Source organism: Taurulus bubalis (genome assembly GCF_910589615.1).
Source record: "Taurulus bubalis genome assembly, chromosome: 17".
Classification (NCBI taxonomy): Eukaryota; Metazoa; Chordata; class Actinopteri; order Perciformes; family Cottidae; genus Taurulus; species Taurulus bubalis.
Window position 1 is genome coordinate 17,887,207 of NC_136605.1, and position 19,245 is coordinate 17,906,451.

General features: G+C 38.8%; 7 protein-coding genes across 8 annotated transcripts; 3 read left to right on the forward strand and 4 right to left on the reverse strand.

Annotated features, from left to right (window-relative positions):
- Positions 1–293: 293 nt before the first annotated feature.
- On the reverse strand, positions 294–1,103 carry LOC306749855 (hemoglobin subunit beta-2). Its single transcript, XM_079233193.1, has 3 exons — positions 966–1,103; positions 632–854; positions 294–526 (listed from the first exon to the last, which is right to left on the reverse strand). The coding sequence occupies exons 1-3, from the start codon at positions 1,055–1,057 to the stop codon at positions 398–400; spliced, it is 444 nt and encodes a 147-aa protein (XP_079089319.1). The 5' UTR covers positions 1,058–1,103; the 3' UTR covers positions 294–397.
- An 886-nt stretch (positions 1,104–1,989) lies between these two features.
- On the forward strand, positions 1,990–2,858 carry LOC306749862 (hemoglobin subunit alpha-1-like). The gene is made up of 3 exons (XM_079233200.1): positions 1,990–2,107; positions 2,216–2,423; positions 2,635–2,858. Exons 1-3 carry the CDS (start codon positions 2,013–2,015, stop codon positions 2,761–2,763), a joined length of 432 nt encoding a protein of 143 aa, XP_079089326.1. The 5' UTR covers positions 1,990–2,012; the 3' UTR covers positions 2,764–2,858.
- Positions 2,859–3,717: 859 nt separating this feature from the next.
- Positions 3,718–4,500, reverse strand: LOC306749856 (hemoglobin subunit beta-2-like). Its single transcript, XM_079233194.1, has 3 exons — positions 4,388–4,500; positions 4,054–4,276; positions 3,718–3,948 (listed from the first exon to the last, which is right to left on the reverse strand). The coding sequence occupies exons 1-3, from the start codon at positions 4,477–4,479 to the stop codon at positions 3,820–3,822; spliced, it is 444 nt and encodes a 147-aa protein (XP_079089320.1). The 5' UTR covers positions 4,480–4,500; the 3' UTR covers positions 3,718–3,819.
- Positions 4,501–5,410: 910 nt separating this feature from the next.
- Positions 5,411–14,836, forward strand: LOC306749863 (hemoglobin subunit alpha-1; the record flags this gene model as incomplete). 2 transcript variants are annotated; one of them, XM_079233202.1, is made up of 3 exons in its annotated part: positions 5,411–5,521; positions 5,630–5,837; positions 14,708–14,836. In XM_079233202.1, exons 1-3 carry the CDS (start codon positions 5,427–5,429, stop codon positions 14,834–14,836), a joined length of 432 nt encoding a protein of 143 aa, XP_079089328.1. In that variant the 5' UTR covers positions 5,411–5,426. The 2 variants fall into 2 exon arrangements, with proteins under 2 accessions (XP_079089328.1, XP_079089327.1); XM_079233201.1 differs by lacking the exon at positions 14,708–14,836 and adding an exon at positions 6,049–6,272.
- LOC306749857 (hemoglobin subunit beta-2-like) lies at positions 7,142–7,914 on the reverse strand. The gene is made up of 3 exons (XM_079233195.1): positions 7,805–7,914; positions 7,471–7,693; positions 7,142–7,365 (listed from the first exon to the last, which is right to left on the reverse strand). Exons 1-3 carry the CDS (start codon positions 7,894–7,896, stop codon positions 7,237–7,239), a joined length of 444 nt encoding a protein of 147 aa, XP_079089321.1. The 5' UTR covers positions 7,897–7,914; the 3' UTR covers positions 7,142–7,236.
- A 1,518-nt stretch (positions 14,837–16,354) lies between the features above and the next one.
- Positions 16,355–17,034, reverse strand: LOC306749867 (hemoglobin subunit beta-2-like; the record flags this gene model as incomplete). The annotated part of the gene is made up of 3 exons (XM_079233206.1): positions 16,355–16,499; positions 16,605–16,827; positions 16,943–17,034. The coding sequence occupies 3 exons, from the start codon at positions 17,032–17,034 to the stop codon at positions 16,371–16,373; spliced, it is 444 nt and encodes a 147-aa protein (XP_079089332.1). The 3' UTR covers positions 16,355–16,370.
- A 1,304-nt stretch (positions 17,035–18,338) lies between these two features.
- Positions 18,339–19,112, forward strand: LOC306749864 (hemoglobin subunit alpha-1-like; the record flags this gene model as incomplete). The annotated part of the gene is made up of 3 exons (XM_079233203.1): positions 18,339–18,433; positions 18,553–18,760; positions 18,984–19,112. The coding sequence occupies 3 exons, from the start codon at positions 18,339–18,341 to the stop codon at positions 19,110–19,112; spliced, it is 432 nt and encodes a 143-aa protein (XP_079089329.1).
- Positions 19,113–19,245: the final 133 nt, after the last annotated feature.

Genomic DNA, 19,245 nt, shown 5'->3' on the forward strand with positions numbered 1-19,245 from the left:
ACAACACCTACTACTCCATATCCGTGTTATAATAATATATATAATACACTATAATGCATAATAATTGAACACAAAATGGTCATTCTGCTTGATGAGTTATTTTACTTCTGATACATATAGTGCATGACGATGATAATACTGAAAAAATTAAAAAAAAATTATTGCAGAACTTACTTTTATATACATATCGTAACTTTAAATGTTTTTAAATATATTTAAATATCTCTTCCTCCCCTGAGCATATTGTGAAACAGTAACAATATGTCTGATTTGACCATAAAGACAGACAGAGAAAAGTTGTTGAAATGCTTATTGTTTTATTTATTTACGCCTTAGAGACATGCAAAAAAACAAACACTTTTCATGATCAGCATGTGAGGTCTTCTGTTGCAGCTCTCTAATGGTACTGTCTTCCCAGGGCGGACACCACCACGGACAGGAACTTCTGGAAAGCTGCCTGGACTTCACCAGTGAAGGCTTTGCCCATCTGAGCAGCAACCACAATGGTCAGGCAGTCGGAAATGAGCTGCAACACAACAAGCATCAGAAACATCAGCAACATGAAAGGTTGGTCGTCTTTTGAGTAATTGTTGAACATGATTATCATCTTTTATTAGTTCCACAACTTTACCCTGAAATTGTCGGGGTCCACGTGCAGCTTCTCAGAGTGCAGCACGCTCAGCTCGGCGTAGGTTTCCTTCAGGTTGTCCATGTTCTTCACACCCCGGTCCAGACCGTGGAGGATAATTGTTCCGTGTTTTGCAACATTTGGATTTCCAATGATTGCAGCGGCGTTGTAGAGGTTTCCAAAGTTACCGAAATACCTCTGAGTCCAGGGGTAGACGATCAGACACCTGAGGAAACACGGAAATTCATGCATAACTCTCAATAAAAGAAAATGTGTGAATGCAATCTTTATACATTCATGGGAAGGAAAATGTACAAAAGCAGAATCAATGCCTCACCTGGAAAGAGCTGCAGGGCCCACAGACTCATAGTCCATCTTGGAGAAGATGTCCTTGATGGTGGCGCGCTCGAAGTCTGTCCATTCAACCATTTTGTCGGCTGTTGATTGGATTTACTGTGTGGGTCAGTGCCTGATGCCACTTTTTAAAGGACCATTTAACTCCTCCCCCAAATATGCTTGTAGAATCCTGTCCAATCATAGCATGGAGTGGGGAAGTGGGTTGGCTGAGTATTACGGTTTTGGAAATTGATAAAAAAAAGGACTAATCTGCAATTCTTAGATTGTGTCCGAAGCAGAGGAAATATTGCTGGGTGTGTTGTGTAGTTACATTAAGAAACATTAAGATAGCAGTTTAACACCTATACCGCCTTTCTTAAGAGTGTAAGGGTGGGGGACAGGGGTGATAGCAGGTCAACCAACACATGTCTTACATCATCTGAAAGTTGGGAGCCTGAAGATTAACCTGTCCAAGTCATAAATCATTATTAATAAACAATGTAGTTATTAGTGGAAATACATTGTGAAAGGGTTTAAAACATTATAATGGCTATACATACATTCTCATTCTAACTTTCAGATATTTTGGAGTTGATTGCATTTCTTACACATATTTTTGTGTAAAATATAACATAGTTTTTCATCATCCGAGAATTTAAAAAATAATCAACCAAAAAATCACACATGAATACATTTATTGTGGGTTTATTGAAACCACAAGAGTCTCCGCTTTCCAGTAATAAACAATGTTTGCAATTAAAGGAGTATTTAATGAACAGTAGAATACACCATTTCAAAATAGGCGAAAATAACATACTTATACTGCATGGAAAAAACCTTCATGTAATCAGCATGAAGTGGCAATGTTCTCTTTCAAACTATAGTCTTCATGAGAAGTTTATCTCATGCAAGCTGCATCATATCACTTGGAAGCTGTCCACATCAGCCTATCTTGGACGTGGGCCGGGTGTGACCATGCGCGGTTTTACTGTATAAAATAACCAAAGTTTGGGCTGATCGGCATTCAACCTAACAAGCATCAAGGAAGATGAGTCTCACCGCGAAGGACAAGGCAGCAGTCAAAGCCTTCTGGGCTAAGGTGTCTGGCAAGGCTGGGGAAATCGGCTCTGATGCTCTGTCCAGGTAAATATAACCAACTGCACAAGATGCTCCTAAAATATCTGTTTGTTTTAAAAAAAAGATTCAGCCTACTGCTACTCGCTCATTCACCCACTCTCATGTGTTACTCAGGATGCTGGTGGTCTACCCGCAGACCAAGACCTACTTTTCCCACTGGAAGGACTTGAGCCCTGGATCTGAGTCGGTGAAGAAGCACGGAAAGAGTGTGATGGGTGGAGTTGCAGAAGCTGTGGCCAAAATTGACGACCTGAATGCGGGTCTCCTGAACCTCAGTGAGCTGCATGCCTTCACTCTGCGAGTGGACCCTGCTAACTTCAAGGTAGATGTGAAAGATGATGATTTACACATCAGTGTAGAGCATAGAGCGGTGGAGGAAGAGGAGGAACGGGAAGAGTTTGTTGTTCTTTGGCTTTCGTGTCGAGATCTAATTGAAAAGCATCTTGTGGATCTTGTAGCCTTTTAATATGTTACACTCAGTAGGTTTAATAATGCTTGATCATGTTTTAAATTGCATTATTCTATTTTCACAGATTCTCAATCACAACATCCTCGTGGTCATGGCCATCATGTTCCCCGGCGACTTCACCGCTGAGGTCCACGTGGCCATGGACAAGTTCCTGGCTGCTGTGGCTCGTGCCCTCTCTGAGAAATACAGATAAACTGTAAACAGGAGCCGCTGACGGACAGCAGCATGGTCTTAGTATAGAAACTCTCTGTCAGTCAGAATATGAATAAAAGATCAAATGCAATGAAACTGTTTGTGTGGTGTTCATTTTTCTTCAGAACAGACCTGCAGATTAAAACGGGTTAAAGTCAGGTCAACAGCATGCAAAGCGTCAGTTCAGTGGAATTTATATTGGAAAAACAATATTAATACCTAGAATGCTGTAGGAAACAACAAATAGCAGAGGGTTTTTCCACATCTAAAGAGACAGTATAGCTGTTTATGGAACACAATCAAAAACATATTTAATTTTACAGGATTTATGTAAAGGTATTTAACATAAAACAGAAGAACATGATCAAACAAAGCACAGATAGAGAGAGACAGATATTAATATAAGTAATGCCATATCAGCTCTTATAAATTTGAACAAATACATCTTTATATTATATTTGCCCCCCAGCTTCCGTTTTTATGTTTTACTAGAATATGTACAATGTATATTGATTTGACCATAAAAGCAGAAATAAAGGAGATAGAGAGAGTAATGTGCCATATAGGTTTAGCTCTTATACATTTGTACAAATACATCTTTATAGTATATAGTTGTCCCACAGCTTCTGTTTTTTGTTTTACTAGAATATTTAAATGTATCCTCTTCTCCCCCATTATATTTCAAAGACAACTCTTTTAATAATCTAATACTAATACATACTACACCATATTATTATTATTATTATATTAAAGTGCATTATAATAATACAAAACATACATTGTGATTATTATACATCTTAATGTAAAACTTTGAAAGTGGTCATCCTACATGCTACTTTTAAGTATACATTTTTCCACCCCTGAGTGTAATTATATTTTATGAAAAAGGTTTTCATAATATAATTTCCACATTGTCTTGATTTTACCATGAAAGTATCAAGAAAAACAAAATAAAACTTGTTAAAATGTTGATTGTTTTATTTATTTACGCCTTAGAGACATGCAAAAAAACAAACACTTTTCATGATCAGCATGTGAGGTCTTCTGTTGCAGCTCTCTAATGGTACTGTCTTCCCAGGGCGGACACCACCACGGACAGGAACTTCTGGAAAGCTGCCTGGACTTCACCAGTGAAGGCTTTGCCCATCCGAGCAGCAACCACAATGGTCAGGCAGTCAGAAATGAGCTGCAACACAACAAGCATCAGAAACATCAGCAACATGAAAGGTTGGTCGTCTTTTGAGTAATTGTTGAACATGATTATCATCTTTTATTAGTTCCACAACTTTACCCTGAAATTGTCGGGGTCCACGTGCAACTTCTCAGAGTGCAGCACGCTCAGCTCGGCGTAGGTTTCCTTCAGGTTGTCCATGTTCTGCACACCCCGGTCCAGACCGTGGAGGATAATTGTTCCGTGTTTTGCAACATTTGGATTTCCAATGATTGCAGCGGCGTTGAAGAGGTTTCCAAAGTTACCGAAATACCTCTGAGTCCAGGGGTAGACGATCAGACACCTGAGGAAACACAGAAATACATGCATAACTCTCAATAAAAGAAAATGTGTGAATGCAATTTTTATACATTCATGTGAAGGAAAACGTACAAAAGCAGAAACAATGCCTCACCTGGAAAGAGCTGCAGGGCCCACAGACTCATAGTCCATCTTGGAGAAGATGTCCTTGATGGTGGCGCGCTCGAAGTCTGTCCATTCAACCATTTTGTCGGCTGTAGATTGGATTTACTGTGTGGGTCAGTGCCTGATGCCACTTTTTAAAGGACCATTTAACTCCTCCCCCAAATATGCTTATAGAATCCTGTCCAATCATAGCATGGAGTGGGGAAGTGGGTTGGCTGAGTATTACGGTTTTGGAAATTGATAAAGAAAGGACTAATCTGCAATGCTTAGATTGTGTCCGAAGCAGAGGAAATATTGCTGGGTGTGTTGTGTAGTTACATTAAGAAACATTAAGATAGCAGTTTAACACCTATACCGCCTTTCTTAAGAGTGCAAGGGTGGGGGACAGGGGTGATAGCAGGTCAACCAACACATGTCTTACATCATCTGAAAGTTGGGAGCCTGAAGATTAACCTGTCCAAGTCATTAATCATTATTAATACACAATGTAGTTATTAATGGAAATACATTGTGAAAGGGTTTAAAACATTATAATGGCTATACATACATTCTCATTCTAACTTTCAGATATGTTGGAGTTGATTGCATTTCTTACACATATTTTTGTGTAAAATATAACATAGTTTTTCATCATCCGAGAATTTAAAAAATAATCAACCAAAAAATCACACATGAATACATTTATTGTGGGTTTATTGAAACCACAAGAGTCTCTGCTTTCCAGTAATAAACAATGTTTGCAATTAAAGGAGTATTTAATGAACAGTAGAATACACCATTTCAAAATAGGCGAAAATAACGTATTTATACTGCATGGAAAAAAACCTTCATGTGATCAGCATGAAGTGGCAATGTTCTCTTTCAAACTATAGTCTTCATGAGAAGTTTATCTCATGCAAGCTGCATCATATCACTTGGAAGCTGTCCACATCAGCCTATCTTGGAGGTGGGCCGGGTGCGCCCATGCGCTGTATAAAATAACCAAAGTTTGGGCTGATCGGCATTCAGTTGAACAAGCATCAAGGAAGATGAGTCTCACCGCGAAGGACAAGGCAGCAGTCAAAGCCTTCTGGGCTAAGGTGTCTGGCAAGGCTGGGGAAATTGGCACTGATGCTCTGTCCAGGTAAATATAACCAACTGCACAAGATGCTCCTAAAATATCTGTTTGTTTAAAAAAAAAGATTCAACCTACTGCTACTCGCTCATTCACCCACTCTCATGTGTTACTCAGGATGCTGGTGGTCTACCCGCAGACCAAGACCTACTTTTCCCACTGGAAGGACTTGAGCCCTGGATCTGAGTCGGTGAAGAAGCACGGAAAGAGTGTGATGGGTGGAGTTGCAGAAGCTGTGGCCAAAATTGACGACCTGAATGCGGGTCTCCTGAACCTCAGTGAGCTGCATGCCTTCACTCTGCGAGTGGACCCTGCCAACTTCAAGGTAGATGTGAAAGATGATGATTTACACATCAGTGTAGAGCATAGAGCGGTGGAGGAAGAGGAGGAACGGGAAGAGTTTGTTGTTCTTTGGCTTTCGTGTCGAGATCTAATTGAAAAGCATCTTGTGGATCTTGGAGCCTTTTAGTATGTTACACTCAGTAGGTTTAATAATGCTTGATCATGTTTTAAATTGCATTATTCTATTTTCACAGATTCTCAATCACAACATCCTCGTGGTCATGGCCATCATGTTCCCCGGCGACTTCACCGCTGAGGTCCACGTGGCCATGGACAAGTTCCTGGCTGCTGTGGCTCGTGCCCTCTCTGAGAAATACAGATAAACTGTAAACAGGAGCCGCTGACGGACAGCAGCATGGTCTTAGTATAGAAACTCTCTGTCAGTCAGAATATGAATAAAAGATCAAATGCAATGAAACTGTTTGTGTGGTGTTCATTTTTCTTCAGAACAGACCTGCAGATTAAAACGGGTTAAAGTCAGGTCAACAGCATGCAAAGCGTCAATTCAGTGGAATTTATATTGGAAAAACAATATTAATACCTAGAATGCTGTAGGAAACAACACATAGCAGAGGGTTTTTCCACATCTAAAGAGACAGTATAGCTGTTTATGGAACACAATCAAAAACATATTTAATTTTACAGGATTTATGTAAAGGTATTTAACATAAAACAGAAGAACATGATCAAACAAAGCACAGATAGAGAGAGACAGATATTAATATAAGTAATGCCATATCAGCTCTTATAAATTTGAACAAATACATCTTTATATTATATTTGCCCCCCAGCTTCCGTTTTTATGTTTTACTAGAATATGTACAATGTATATTGATTTGACCATAAAAGCAGAAATAAAGGAGATAGAGAGAGTAATGTGCCATATAGGTTTAGCTCTTATACATTTGTACAAATACATCTTTATAGTATATAGTTGTCCCACAGCTTCTGTTTTTTGTTTTACTAGAATATTTAAATGTATCCTCTTCTCCCCCATTATATTTCAAAGACAACTCTTTTAATAATCTAATATTAATACATACTACACCATATTATTATTATTATTATTATATTAAAGTGCATTATAATAATACAAAACATACATTGTGATTATTATACATCTTAATGTAAAACTTTGAAAGTGGTCATCCTACATGCTACTTTTAAGTATACATTTTTCCACCCCTGAGTGTAATTATATTTTATGAAAAAGGCTTTCATAATATAATTTCCACATTGTCTTGATTTTACCATGAAAGTATCAAGAAAAACAAAATAAAACTTGTTAAAATGTTGATTGTTTTATTTATTTACGCCTTAGAGACATGCAAAAAAACAAACACTTTTCATGATTAGCATGTGAGGTCTTCTGTTGCAGCTCTCTAATGGTACTGTCTTCCCAGGGCGGACACCACCACGGACAGGAACTTCTGGAAAGCTGCCTGGACTTCACCAGTGAAGGCTTTGCCCATCCGAGCAGCAACCACAATGGTCAGGCAGTCGGAAATGAGCTGCAACACAACAAGCATCAGAAACATCAGCAACATGAGAGGTTGGTCGTCTTTTGAGTAATTGTTGAACATGATTATCCGCTTTTATTAGTTCCACAACTTTACCCTGAAATTGTCGGGGTCCACGTGCAGCTTCTCAGAGTGCAGCACGCTCAGCTCGGCGTAGGTTTCCTTCAGGTTGTCCATGTTCTTCACACCCCGGTCCAGACCGTGGAGGATAATTGTTCCGTGTTTCGCAACATTTGGATTTCCAATGATTGCAGCGGCGTTGAAGAGGTTTCCAAAGTTACCGAAATACCTCTGAGTCCAGGGGTAGACGATCAGACACCTGAGGAAACACGGAAATTCATGCATAACTCTCAATAAAAGAAAATGTGTGAATGCAATTTTTATACATTCATGTGAAGGAAAACGTACAAAAGCAGAAACAATGCCTCACCTGGAAAGAGCTGCAGGGCCCACAGACTCATAGTCCATCTTGGAGAAGATGTCATTGATGGTGGCGCGCTCGAAGTCTGTCCATTCAACCATTTTGTCGGCTGTAGATTGGATTCACTGTGTGGGTCAGTGCCTGATGCCACTTTTTAAAGGACCATTTAACTCCTCCCCCAAATATGCTTATAGAATCCTGTCCAATCATAGAATGGAGTGGGGAAGTGGGTTGGCCGAGTATTAAGGTTTTGGAAAATTGATAAAGAAAGGACTAATCTGCAATGCTTAGATTGTGTCCTGTGGTCTCAGGGTTGTGGTTAAGCGACATAGTCTGCCAGCGTGTGCAGGACACAATAAAAGTATTTACAAACGATACCTCGAGTGTGCTTTTGTCATTGGTGCTGGGGGGGGGGAACTCAGGGAAGTGACAGAAGCTTGTTACAGTCCGAAGCAGAGGAAATATTACTGGGTGTGTTGTGGAGTTACATTCATAAGAAACATTAAGATAACAGTTAAACACACATACCGCCTTTCTTAACTGTGTAATGGTGAGGGAGAGCAGGTCAACCAACAGATGTCTTACATCATCTGAAAGCTAGTACCTGAAGATTAACCTGTCCAAGTCATAAATCATTATTTAAAAACAATGTATTTATGTAATGTAGTAGATAGTCAAAGGGTTTAGAACATTATAATCGATTTACGTCCATTCTCATTCTCACTTATATCTCATAACTTTCAGATATTTTTGGGTTAGCATTTATTACACATATTTTTGTACAACAATTTAATATGCTTTCTAGAGAATTGATATAAGTATCAAACATCCCTCAAAATTACACATTAAGACATCAAGAAAAGAAAAAACGGACAGTGTGTGTCCCTGTATACGAAACCAATAGATTTTGTGACTATTTCCCGAACTGCTATAAGACTGTGTTGGCTCACAACAGGTCAGCTTCAGTGCCTGAAGGATTCACTAACATGGAGCTAGCCGGAGCTAACGGGACAGATAGCTGGCTACAGAGTTTCTGTGAGACTGAACTGTGCGTTATCAACTGTTGTCACTATCACGGTTAACTTTCTTTCAGTGAACATAGTATGACTAGTAGTGTTGGACCTCCATTATGTGTTTGTAAGACCGTATCTAGCGTTAGTTTGTTGCCGAAAGCTTAGCAGCGTTAGAACGTCACTAGATAGTGCAGTGTTGGATGTCCTCTTACATGTCTACAACTGAATGATGCATAATCAACTTTTGTCACTATCACCGTTAACTTTCTTTCAGTGAACATAGTATGACTAGTAGTGTTGGACCTCCATTATGTGTTTGTAAGACTGTAACTAGCGTTAGTTTGTTGACGATGGCTTAGCAGTGTTAGCATGTCACTAGATAGTGCAGTGTTAGATGTCCCCTTACGTGTCTACGACTGAACTATGCATAATCAACTTTTGTCACTATCACCGTTAACTTTATTTCAGTGAACATAGTATGAGTAGTAGTGTTGGACCTCCATTATGTGTTTGTAAGACCGTAACTAGCGTTAGTTTGTTGACGATAGCTTAGCAACGTTTGCACCCGGCTAGCTCCTGCAGTGTTGGATGTCGTCTTACGTGTCTACAACTGAACGATGCATAATCAACTTTTGTCACTATATACTTACTAATAGTGAATTTATTTTACAGACAGGATTCACAGCTGCCAACAGCTCTCCACCACTGGCCGGCCACAACGCCAGCCACAGAGCACATCCCCACCATATAATAATATATTTGGTTCTAGACATTTATTTACATGCATCTTCCATTTTATTCATGTATTTCTCTGCTTTTGTGAATCTAAGACCTTTGGTAAGCCAATTTCCATCAACAAAACCGATATACCACCTGAGTAAAGTTATGTTTTCACAAGAGATATGAAGAATTTCCAAAATCTAGATTCAATTTTTCAGCTTTAGTCATATATTCTCTTTACACTTGGGGCTTCGGGCAATGGTGCCTCATTATATAGATAGCTGAGATTGTTCTGTATTTTTTGATATACAACACATGAGTATGTATCATATGCAAGTGACTTTAAAAAGGGGAATTTAAAAATGATGTAAAATCAAGAAAATGACCACAGACCCCAGAGGGTCGAAGGATTATTTAAGTAGAATGCACCATTTCATGTGGATGTCAGCAATGATAGCCTTCATGCTACATTTATCTCATTGTTGGATTTGATTGGCTTCTGTCAGAGAGTGCAGAAACTCACTCATTGCTTTAACCGTTAATGCTCAGCCGTTTATGCTCAGCCCCCTGGGCGGAGGCTTATGCAAATTGTCCCAGCATGCTTCAGTGAGACAATGTTTTGCCATAAAAAAAGTAGTTTTTCCATTTTTGAACCGAAGGACACAGTTTCTTGACTGAAAATCGTTGGCAATACCCCTATGCTTTGTTTTATTGTGATTTTTTTAGGTCCAAACCTTTCCAAAAAGGTGTCTTATTAGTACGTGGGATGTTGGTAAGGGCTTGAACCATACAGTTTGAACAAGTCAGTGACTGCTCCAAAAGATATTTTTGGGAAATCTTGCTTAGATAATGCTGGATATTCATAGTTATGATCAAAATATGTTATAAAAGTGATTTATTTGAAAATATACTTCTTATTTTTCACAAATCGAGCTTGACCTTGTTCTTGCACATGGCATTAACATTTAATAGTCTTTCCACAGAACCCTCTTTTATCAGACTTATAACTTTTGGGTTGATACTACCGGAGTGTACACCGTTAGGCAAACGTTTCTACACCAGATGTCTAACTGACAGTACTGTAGCTAAATTTAAAGCAGTGATTCCTTCTGCATTTGATTCAATACCATGTCTCAATATAACACAGGACTCCTATGCTAACTTTAGTCTGTCCCAGATTAATCATGTTGTCAATGGTGCTACTGGCTCACTGAAAATGACACTGGAATCGATAGCCCCTCTACAAAAGAAGATCACTAAACAAAAGGAGACCTGTTCATGGTATAACCCTCAGTCCCGCAAATTAAATCAAACATCACGGACGTTTGAAAGCATATGGCGTTCCAACCATTCAGAAGAATCTCAGTTAGTTTGGCGGGATAGTCTGAGAACATATAAGAAGGCCCTCCGTAATGCCAGAGTAGCCTATTACTAATCAATAATAGAGAAAAATAAGAACGACCCCAGGTTTTTCTTTAGTACTGTGGCCAGGCTGACAGAGAGTCACAGCTATGTGAAGCCATGTATTCCTATAGACCTCAGTAGTAATGACTTCATGAACTTCTTCAATGATAATAATCTGACTATTAGAGGCAGGATTGGTGATCTCCTGCCCCCGGCCACTGCCGGTCTATCCTCAGGTGGAGTGGCCTTGGAGGCGTCTGTGGGCCCTGATGTGTGTTTGGATGGCTTTTCTCCCATCAACCTTGACCAATTGTCTTCAACGGTTTCTACTTCTAAACCTTCTACCTGTCTCCTAGACCCCATCCCGACGAGGCTGCTTAAAGAAGTTTTGCCTTTAATTAGCACCTCTCTACTAGATATTATCAATGGATCTTTACTAACAGGTCACGTGCCACAGTCTTTCAAAGTAGCTGTATTAAACCTCTTTTTAACTCATTTAGCCCCAGTTGAGCCCCAGCCATTTTTCTCAAAAATTCAGAATGGTTCGCATACCCATACTAAATACAGAATATCTCCTCAACCACAAGGGATATTTGAAGAATTTCAAAAAGCTATAATATACAGAAAACACGTGTGAGGCCAGTTAAGAGGTTCATATAGCAGATTTCGTGAACTGTAGGTTTAGGTCAGCTGAAAGCAAAAATGCCCTAACTTTCTTCCTGGACACTTGGACGCCTGTGGCTACACAACAGAGGGGCTCTGCTCAAGCAGATGCACCAATACATACCAATCAAGTATCGTTTCATCGATAAGTAAGTCATATTTCAGTTTTTTGGCCCAAAAAAAATGCAATGTGGTTGATATCTTGCTGAGGCTTTATCTGGTTTTGGCGCAATTGCCGGATTCCGTAGGTCGTAAGCTTTCCAGAAAGGTGTGCCAATCATGTGTGGCATCAATCAATGGATATAAAAATGTATATTTTCATAACTTGGGGAGCTCTCTCGAGTCACTTTCGAGTCCTTCGAGTCATATTTAAGGTTTATGTTAAAATGTATGGTTGAATTGTGTAAAATGGACTTCTTGGACTTCTGAAGCTCTTGTAAGGCCAGGCTTTGCAGTTTTGTTTTGCTATGTCACATCAGTGGCTTTGGTTTTGATTCATGGGAGTACGAGGACTTGGAGAATGAGGAAGAGCTCCTGATGAAGAATTCTGCCCCCACGTTAGCGTATTTATAGCGCGTTAACGTGCCAAGCCCTAATAAATATCTTTCAATATATTTGACGTATTTTAGTTCCTACACAATGAGCATCATTCCAGACCCTGTTTCTTCCATCTACGAAACATTTCCAAACTGAGATCTGCTTCATCTACGGTTGAATTAGATGATACACGCTTTTAAATCTTCTGGTATTGATTACAGAAACGCACTTTTTTCCGAACTCAGTAAATCTGCTATTAACTGGTTGCAGGTAATTCAAAATGCTGCTGCCAGATTACTGACGAGGACAAATAGACGGTCTCATATCACCCCCATTCTCGGGTCTCTTTACTGGCTCCCCGTAGAGCATAAGATCCATTTTAAAATCCTCACCCTCACATACAGAGCACTACACGGTCAGACTCCTTCATATGTAGCTGAACTACTTAGCCCTTATTCAACAGCCTGCAACCTCAGGTCCAACCAGCTAAACCTTCTGTCCGTCCCACACACTCGCCTAAAGACCTGTGACCGAGCTTTTGAGGCAGTAGCTCCTAAACTTTGTAACGCTCTGCCTGCACCCCTACTGTTTGCTGATTCGATTATGTCTTTTAGAAAACAACTCAAGACTCACCTATTTACGCTGGCATTTTGTTTTAAATACCTAATATGACCTGCTTTGTATTTATTTATTTTTCACTATGTTTATTTTGTTTTATTGTGTTTTTTATTCCTCCATCTTTTAATGTTTTTTTTACTGTGTTTTTACTATGTTTTTTAAACTTTACAGCACTTTGTGACCTCTTTTGTCTGTGAAATGTGCTTTATAAATAAAAATTATTATTATTATTATTATACTCTTTTATTATAACACAAACATTATTCAAATAGCCCTGGTTGCAGAGATACACCAGCATCACTGAAGCGCATTCACACATACTATCTCATAATTTGGACTTTATTATCTCATAATTATGACTTTCTTTTTTTGTGTGGTGGAAACGGGCTTCTATAGAGTTGTTTACTTCTTTTCCTTTGGTCTTTATTTAATGCAGCAAAATGTTCCACTAAATACACAAATAGTAAACTACATCACGGTCATACGATAGAAAAACTATGAATTCCTATGCCTAATGCAGCTCTTTGCTTTGCACCTGCTACCGTCATGACGTCATTAAATCACCTAGAGGGAGCGTCAGTCATTAACATAAATATCTTTCAATATATTTTACGTATTTTAGTTCATGAGCATAATTCAGAAGGTATTCCTAAAATTCTATTTTACCAATAATACACTTGTGGCTCTTACAACATCTTTAGTATATAGTAGTCTATAGTACACGGAAGCCCCACAGCTTCCGTATTTTTGTTTTTATATGTTCAATTGGTCCTTTTCTCTACCATTATATTTCAAATTGAAATATGTGAAGAATCTAATAATAATACATATACTACACCATATTTTTATCATCATTATTATAAAGTGCATTATAATAAAACAACACATACATTGTGATTATTCAGATTCAACCTTATTGTCATTGCAGAGTACAAGTACTGGGACAACAAAATGCAGTTTAGCATGCATTGCTAAAGTGCAGTGAAATTTGCTGAATAAATACAGACAGTATAGACAATGGATATAAAATGCAGATAATAACAGTCTATATATATATATATATATATGTAATATTTAATTATGTAATATAAACAACATGCAAGTGTGGTCATTGGAGGAAGGTGTCTGGTATGTGCGGGAGGGGATGGGGGCTATCACCGTGGTTCAGCGTTAAGGATGTTGACAGCTGAGGAGAATAAACTACTTTTATAATACATCCTAAAGTAAAACTTTGAAAGTGGTCACATGATGAATATAATGCTACTTTTAAGTAGACCATTTTCCACCTCTGAGCATAATTATATGCTATGAAAAAGGCTTTCATAATATCAGCTTGCTTTCACAATAAAAGCAGAAAGAAAAAAGACATGACACTTATTTCACAATGTAGATATATATATATATATATATATATATATATATATATATATATATATATATATATATATATATATATACACAATATGTCTGATTTGACCATAAAGACAGACAGAGAAAAGTTGTTAAAATGCTGATTGTTTTATTTATTTACGTCTTTGAGACATGTAAAAAAAAACACAGAGCTTTTCATGATCAGCATGTGAGGTCTTCTGTTGCAGCTCTCTAATGGTACTGTTTTCCCAGAGAGGACACCACCACGGCCAGGAACTTCTGGAGAGCTGCCTGGACTTCACCAGTGAAGGCTTTGCCCATCCGAGCAGCAACCACAATGGTCAGGACCCTGCTAACTTCAAGGTAGATGTCATAGATGATGATTTACACATCAGTGTAGAGCATAGAGCGGTGAAGGAAGAGGAGGAACAGGAAGATGTTAGTTTGTTGCTCTTTGGCTTTCGTGTTGAGTTCTAATTGTAAAGACCGCATCTTGTGGATCTTGGAGCCTTTTGATATTTTACACTCAGTAGGTTTAATAACACTTATTATGTTTTAATTAAATTGCATTATTCTATTTTCACAGATTATCAATCACAACATCCTCGTGGTCATGGCCATCATGTTCCCCGAAGACTTCACCGCTGAGGTCCACGTGGCCATGGACAAGTTCCTGGCTGCTCTGTCTCGTGCCCTCTCTGAGAAATACAGATAAACTGTAAACAGGAGCCGCTGACGGACAGCAGCATGGTCTTAGTATAGAAACTCTGTCAGTCAGAATATGAATAAAAGATCAAATGCAATGAAACTGTTTGTGTGGTGTTCATTTTTGTTTCGAGCAGACAACCAAAAATACCTCTTATACATGTATGCAAATGAGTCTTTATATTATATAGTTGCCCCACAGCTTTCGTTTTTTGTTTTACTAGAATATTTTCAATGTACCCTCTTCTCCCCCATTATATTTCAAAGATAACTCTTTTAATAATCTATTCATAATACATATACTACACCATATTATTTTCATCAAGTGCATTATAATAATATACATAATACATTGGGATTATTATAATACAACATGTAAAACTTCGAAAGTGGTCACCCAACATGATGAGCTACTTTTAAATACATTTTCCACCACGGAGAATGTAACCATATATTGTGAAAAAGGCTTTTATAATTACATTTTCACATCGTCTTGATTTGACCATAAAAGCAGGGAGAAAAGAGAGAGAATAATATGAGTAATATGCCATATGGTTATCTCTTATACATTTGTGTAACATCTTTATTTTATAGTTCCCCCACAGCTTCCGTTTTTTTGTTTTACTAGAATATTTTAAATTCATCCTCTTCTCCCCGATTATATTTGAAAGAGAGAAATCATTTAATAACCTAATAATAATAATACATATACTACACCATATTATTACTATTATAAAGTGTATTATAATAATACAAAACATACATTGTGATTAATTCAGATTCAACTTTATTGTCATTGAAGAGTATAACTACTGGGACAACGAAATGCAGATTAGCATCTGTCCAGAGTGGAAAAGAAAGCAGTAAAAGTGCAGTGTGCTGCATAAAATGTTGACAGTATGAACAGTATTGGACAGTAAAAACTGTGGATTTTAAATGCAGATCATTTCAGTTTCAATATATATATATATATATATATACATGTATGTAATATATAAATATATATTTATGTAATATATATATATATATATATATATATATATATATATATATATATATATATATTACATATGGAATATAAACAGCAAATTGCATGTGTGTTTAGTCATTGGAGGAAGGTGTCTGGTGTGTGTGTGTGTGTGCGTGTGTGTGTGTGTGTGTGTGTGTGTGTGTGTTTGTGTGTGTGTGTGTGTGTAGGAGTGGAGGGGTTGGCAGTGATGGGGGCTATCACCGTGGTTCAGAGTTAAGGATGTTGATAGTAGAGGAGAAGACCTTTTTATTATAATACATCTTAAAGTAAAACCTTGAAAGTGGTCTTCCTACATGATGAATATTATGCTTCTTTTAAGTATACCTTTTTCCACCCCTGAGCATAATTATATGCTATGAAAAGGGCTTCCATATTATAATGTTCACATCGCCTTGCTTTGACAATAAAAGCAGAAAGAAAAAAGACATAAAACTTGTTCAAATTCTAATTGTTTTATTTATTTACGCCTTTGAGACATGTTAAAATGCAGCATGAGGTCTTCTGTTGCAGCTCTCTAATGGTACTGTTTTCCCAGGGAGGACACCACCACGGCCAGGAACTTCTGGAAAGCTGCCTGGACTTCACCAGTGAAGGCTTTGCCCATCCGAGCAGCAACCACAATGGTCAGGCAGTCGGAAATGAGCTGCAACACAACAAGCATCAGAAACATCAGAAACATGAGAGGTTGGTCGTCTTTTGAGTAATTGTTGAACACGATTATTATCTTTTATTAGTTCTACAACTTTACCCTGAAATTGTCGGGGTCCACTCGCAGCTTCTCAGAGTGCAGCACGCTCAGCTCGGCGTAGGTTTCCTTCAGGTTGTCCATGTTCTTCACACCCCGCTCCAGATCGCGAAGGATAATTATTCCGTGTTTTGCAACCAGTGGATTTCCAATGATTGCAGCGGCGTTGAAGAGGTTTCCAAAGTTACCGAAATACCTCTGAGTCCAGGGGTAGACGATCAGACACCTGAGGAGACAAGAAAATACATGCATAACTCATAATTAAAAATGAATTTGTTAATGCAGTTCTTTTTATATATCCATGTAAAGGAAAACATATAAAAACAGAAACAATGCCTCACCTGGAAAGAACTGCAGGGCCCACAGACTCATAGTCCATCTTGGAGAAGATGTCCTGGATGGTGGCGCGCTCGAAGTCTGTCCATTTGACCATTTTGTCGGCTGTAGATTGGATTCACTGTGTGGTCAGTACCTGGTGCCTCTTTTAAAAGGACCATTTAACTCCTCCCCCAAATATGCTTTTCGAATCCTGTCCAATCATAGGATGGAGTGGGGAAGTGGGTTGGCGGACTATTACGGTTTGGGAAAATTGATAAAGAAAAAAGGCTAATAATAATTTCTTCCCTTCAGCTGTCAACCTCCTTAACTCTGCACCATGGTGATAGCCCCCATCACCACCACTCCCACACACACACACACACACACACACACACACACACACACACACACACACACACACACACACACACACACACACACACACACACACACCAGATGCTTAGATTGTGTCCGAAGCAGAGGAAATAGATATAGCTGGGTGGGTTGCAGTTACATTAAGATACATGAAGATAGCAGTTTAACACCTATACCGCCTTTCTTAATAGTGTAAGGGTGGTGGACAGCAGGTCAACCAACAGACGTCTTACATCATCTGAAAGCTGGTACCTGAAGATAAACCTGTCCAAGTCATACATCATTATTTAAAAATGTTTCATTTATTTAATGAAATAGATTGTCAAAGGGTTTAGAACACTATAATCGATTTACATCCATTCTCATTCCCACGTATGTCTCATAACTTTCAGATATTGTTGTGTTGATAGCATTTATGACACATATTTTTGTATACGAATGTAATACGTTTTCAACATTCGAGGATTGATAAAATGATCAAAAATCCCACCAAAATACAATATTAAGATATCAAGGAAACGAAAAAAACGGGCAGTTTGTGTCCCTGTATATGAAACCAATAGATGGCTATTTCACAATCGGCCATAAAACTGTGTTGAGTCACAACAGGTAATTTAAGGCAAGTGCCAAAACATGTCTCACTATGTCAAATGGTTATTACTATTATGGGGACTGACATCATCACACATAAATACACTTTTTGTGGGTTTATTGAAACCACAAGAGGCTCAGCTTTCCAGTCATGAACAATGTTTGCAAGTAAAGGACTAAAGGACCAGTATGCAGAATACACCATTTCAGAATAGTCGAAAATAACGTATCTGATGCAAAAACCTTCATGTGATCAGCATAAAGTGGCCATGTTTTCTTTCTAACTATGGTCTTTATGAGAAGTTTATCTCATGCAAGCTGCATCATATCACTTTGAAGCTGTCCACATCAGCCTATCTTGGAGGTGGGCCGGGTGCGCCCATGCGCTGCTTCCTGTATAAAATAACCAAAGTTTTAGCTGACCGGCATTCAACCTAACAAGCATCAAGGAAGATGAGTCTCAGCGCTAAGGACAAGGCAGCAGTCAAAGCCTTCTGGGCTAAGGTGTCTGGCAAGGCTGGGGAAATCGGCTCTGATGCTGTGTCCAGGTAAATATAACCACAAACTGCACGAGAGGCTCCTAAAATACCTGTTTGTTTAAAACAATCTATCTATCTATTCAGCCCTTTCCTCCTCGCTTATTTTCCCACTCTCGTGTGTTACTCAGGATGCTGGTGGTCTACCCGCAGACCAGGAGCTACTTTTCCCACTGGAAGGACTTGAGCCCTGGATCTGAGCCGGTGAAGAAGCACGGAATGAGCGTGATGAGTGGAGTTGCAGAAGCTGTGGCCAAAATGGACGACCTGAATGCGGGTCTCCTGAACCTCAGTGAGCTGCATGCCTTCACTCTGCGAGTGGACCCTGCTAACTTCAAGGTAGATGTCATAGATGATGATTTACACATCAGTGTAGAGCATAGAGCGGTGAAGGAAGAGGAGGAACAGGAAGATGTTAGTTTGTTGCTCTTTGGCTTTCGTGTTGAGTTCTAATTGTAAAGACCGCATCTTGTGGATCTTGGAGCCTTTTGATATTTTACACTCAGTAGGTTTAATAACACTTATTATGTTTTAATTAAATTGCATTATTCTATTTTCACAGATTATCAATCACAACATCCTCGTGGTCATGGCCATCATGTTCCCCGAAGACTTCACCGCTGAGGTCCACGTGGCCATGGACAAGTTCCTGGCTGCTCTGTCTCGTGCCCTCTCTGAGAAATACAGATAAACTGTAAACAGGAGCCGCTGACGGACAGCAGCATGGTCTTAGTATAGAAACTCTGTCAGTCAGAATATGAATAAAAGATCAAATGCAATGAAACTGTTTGTGTGGTGTTCATTTTTGTTTCGAGCAGACAACC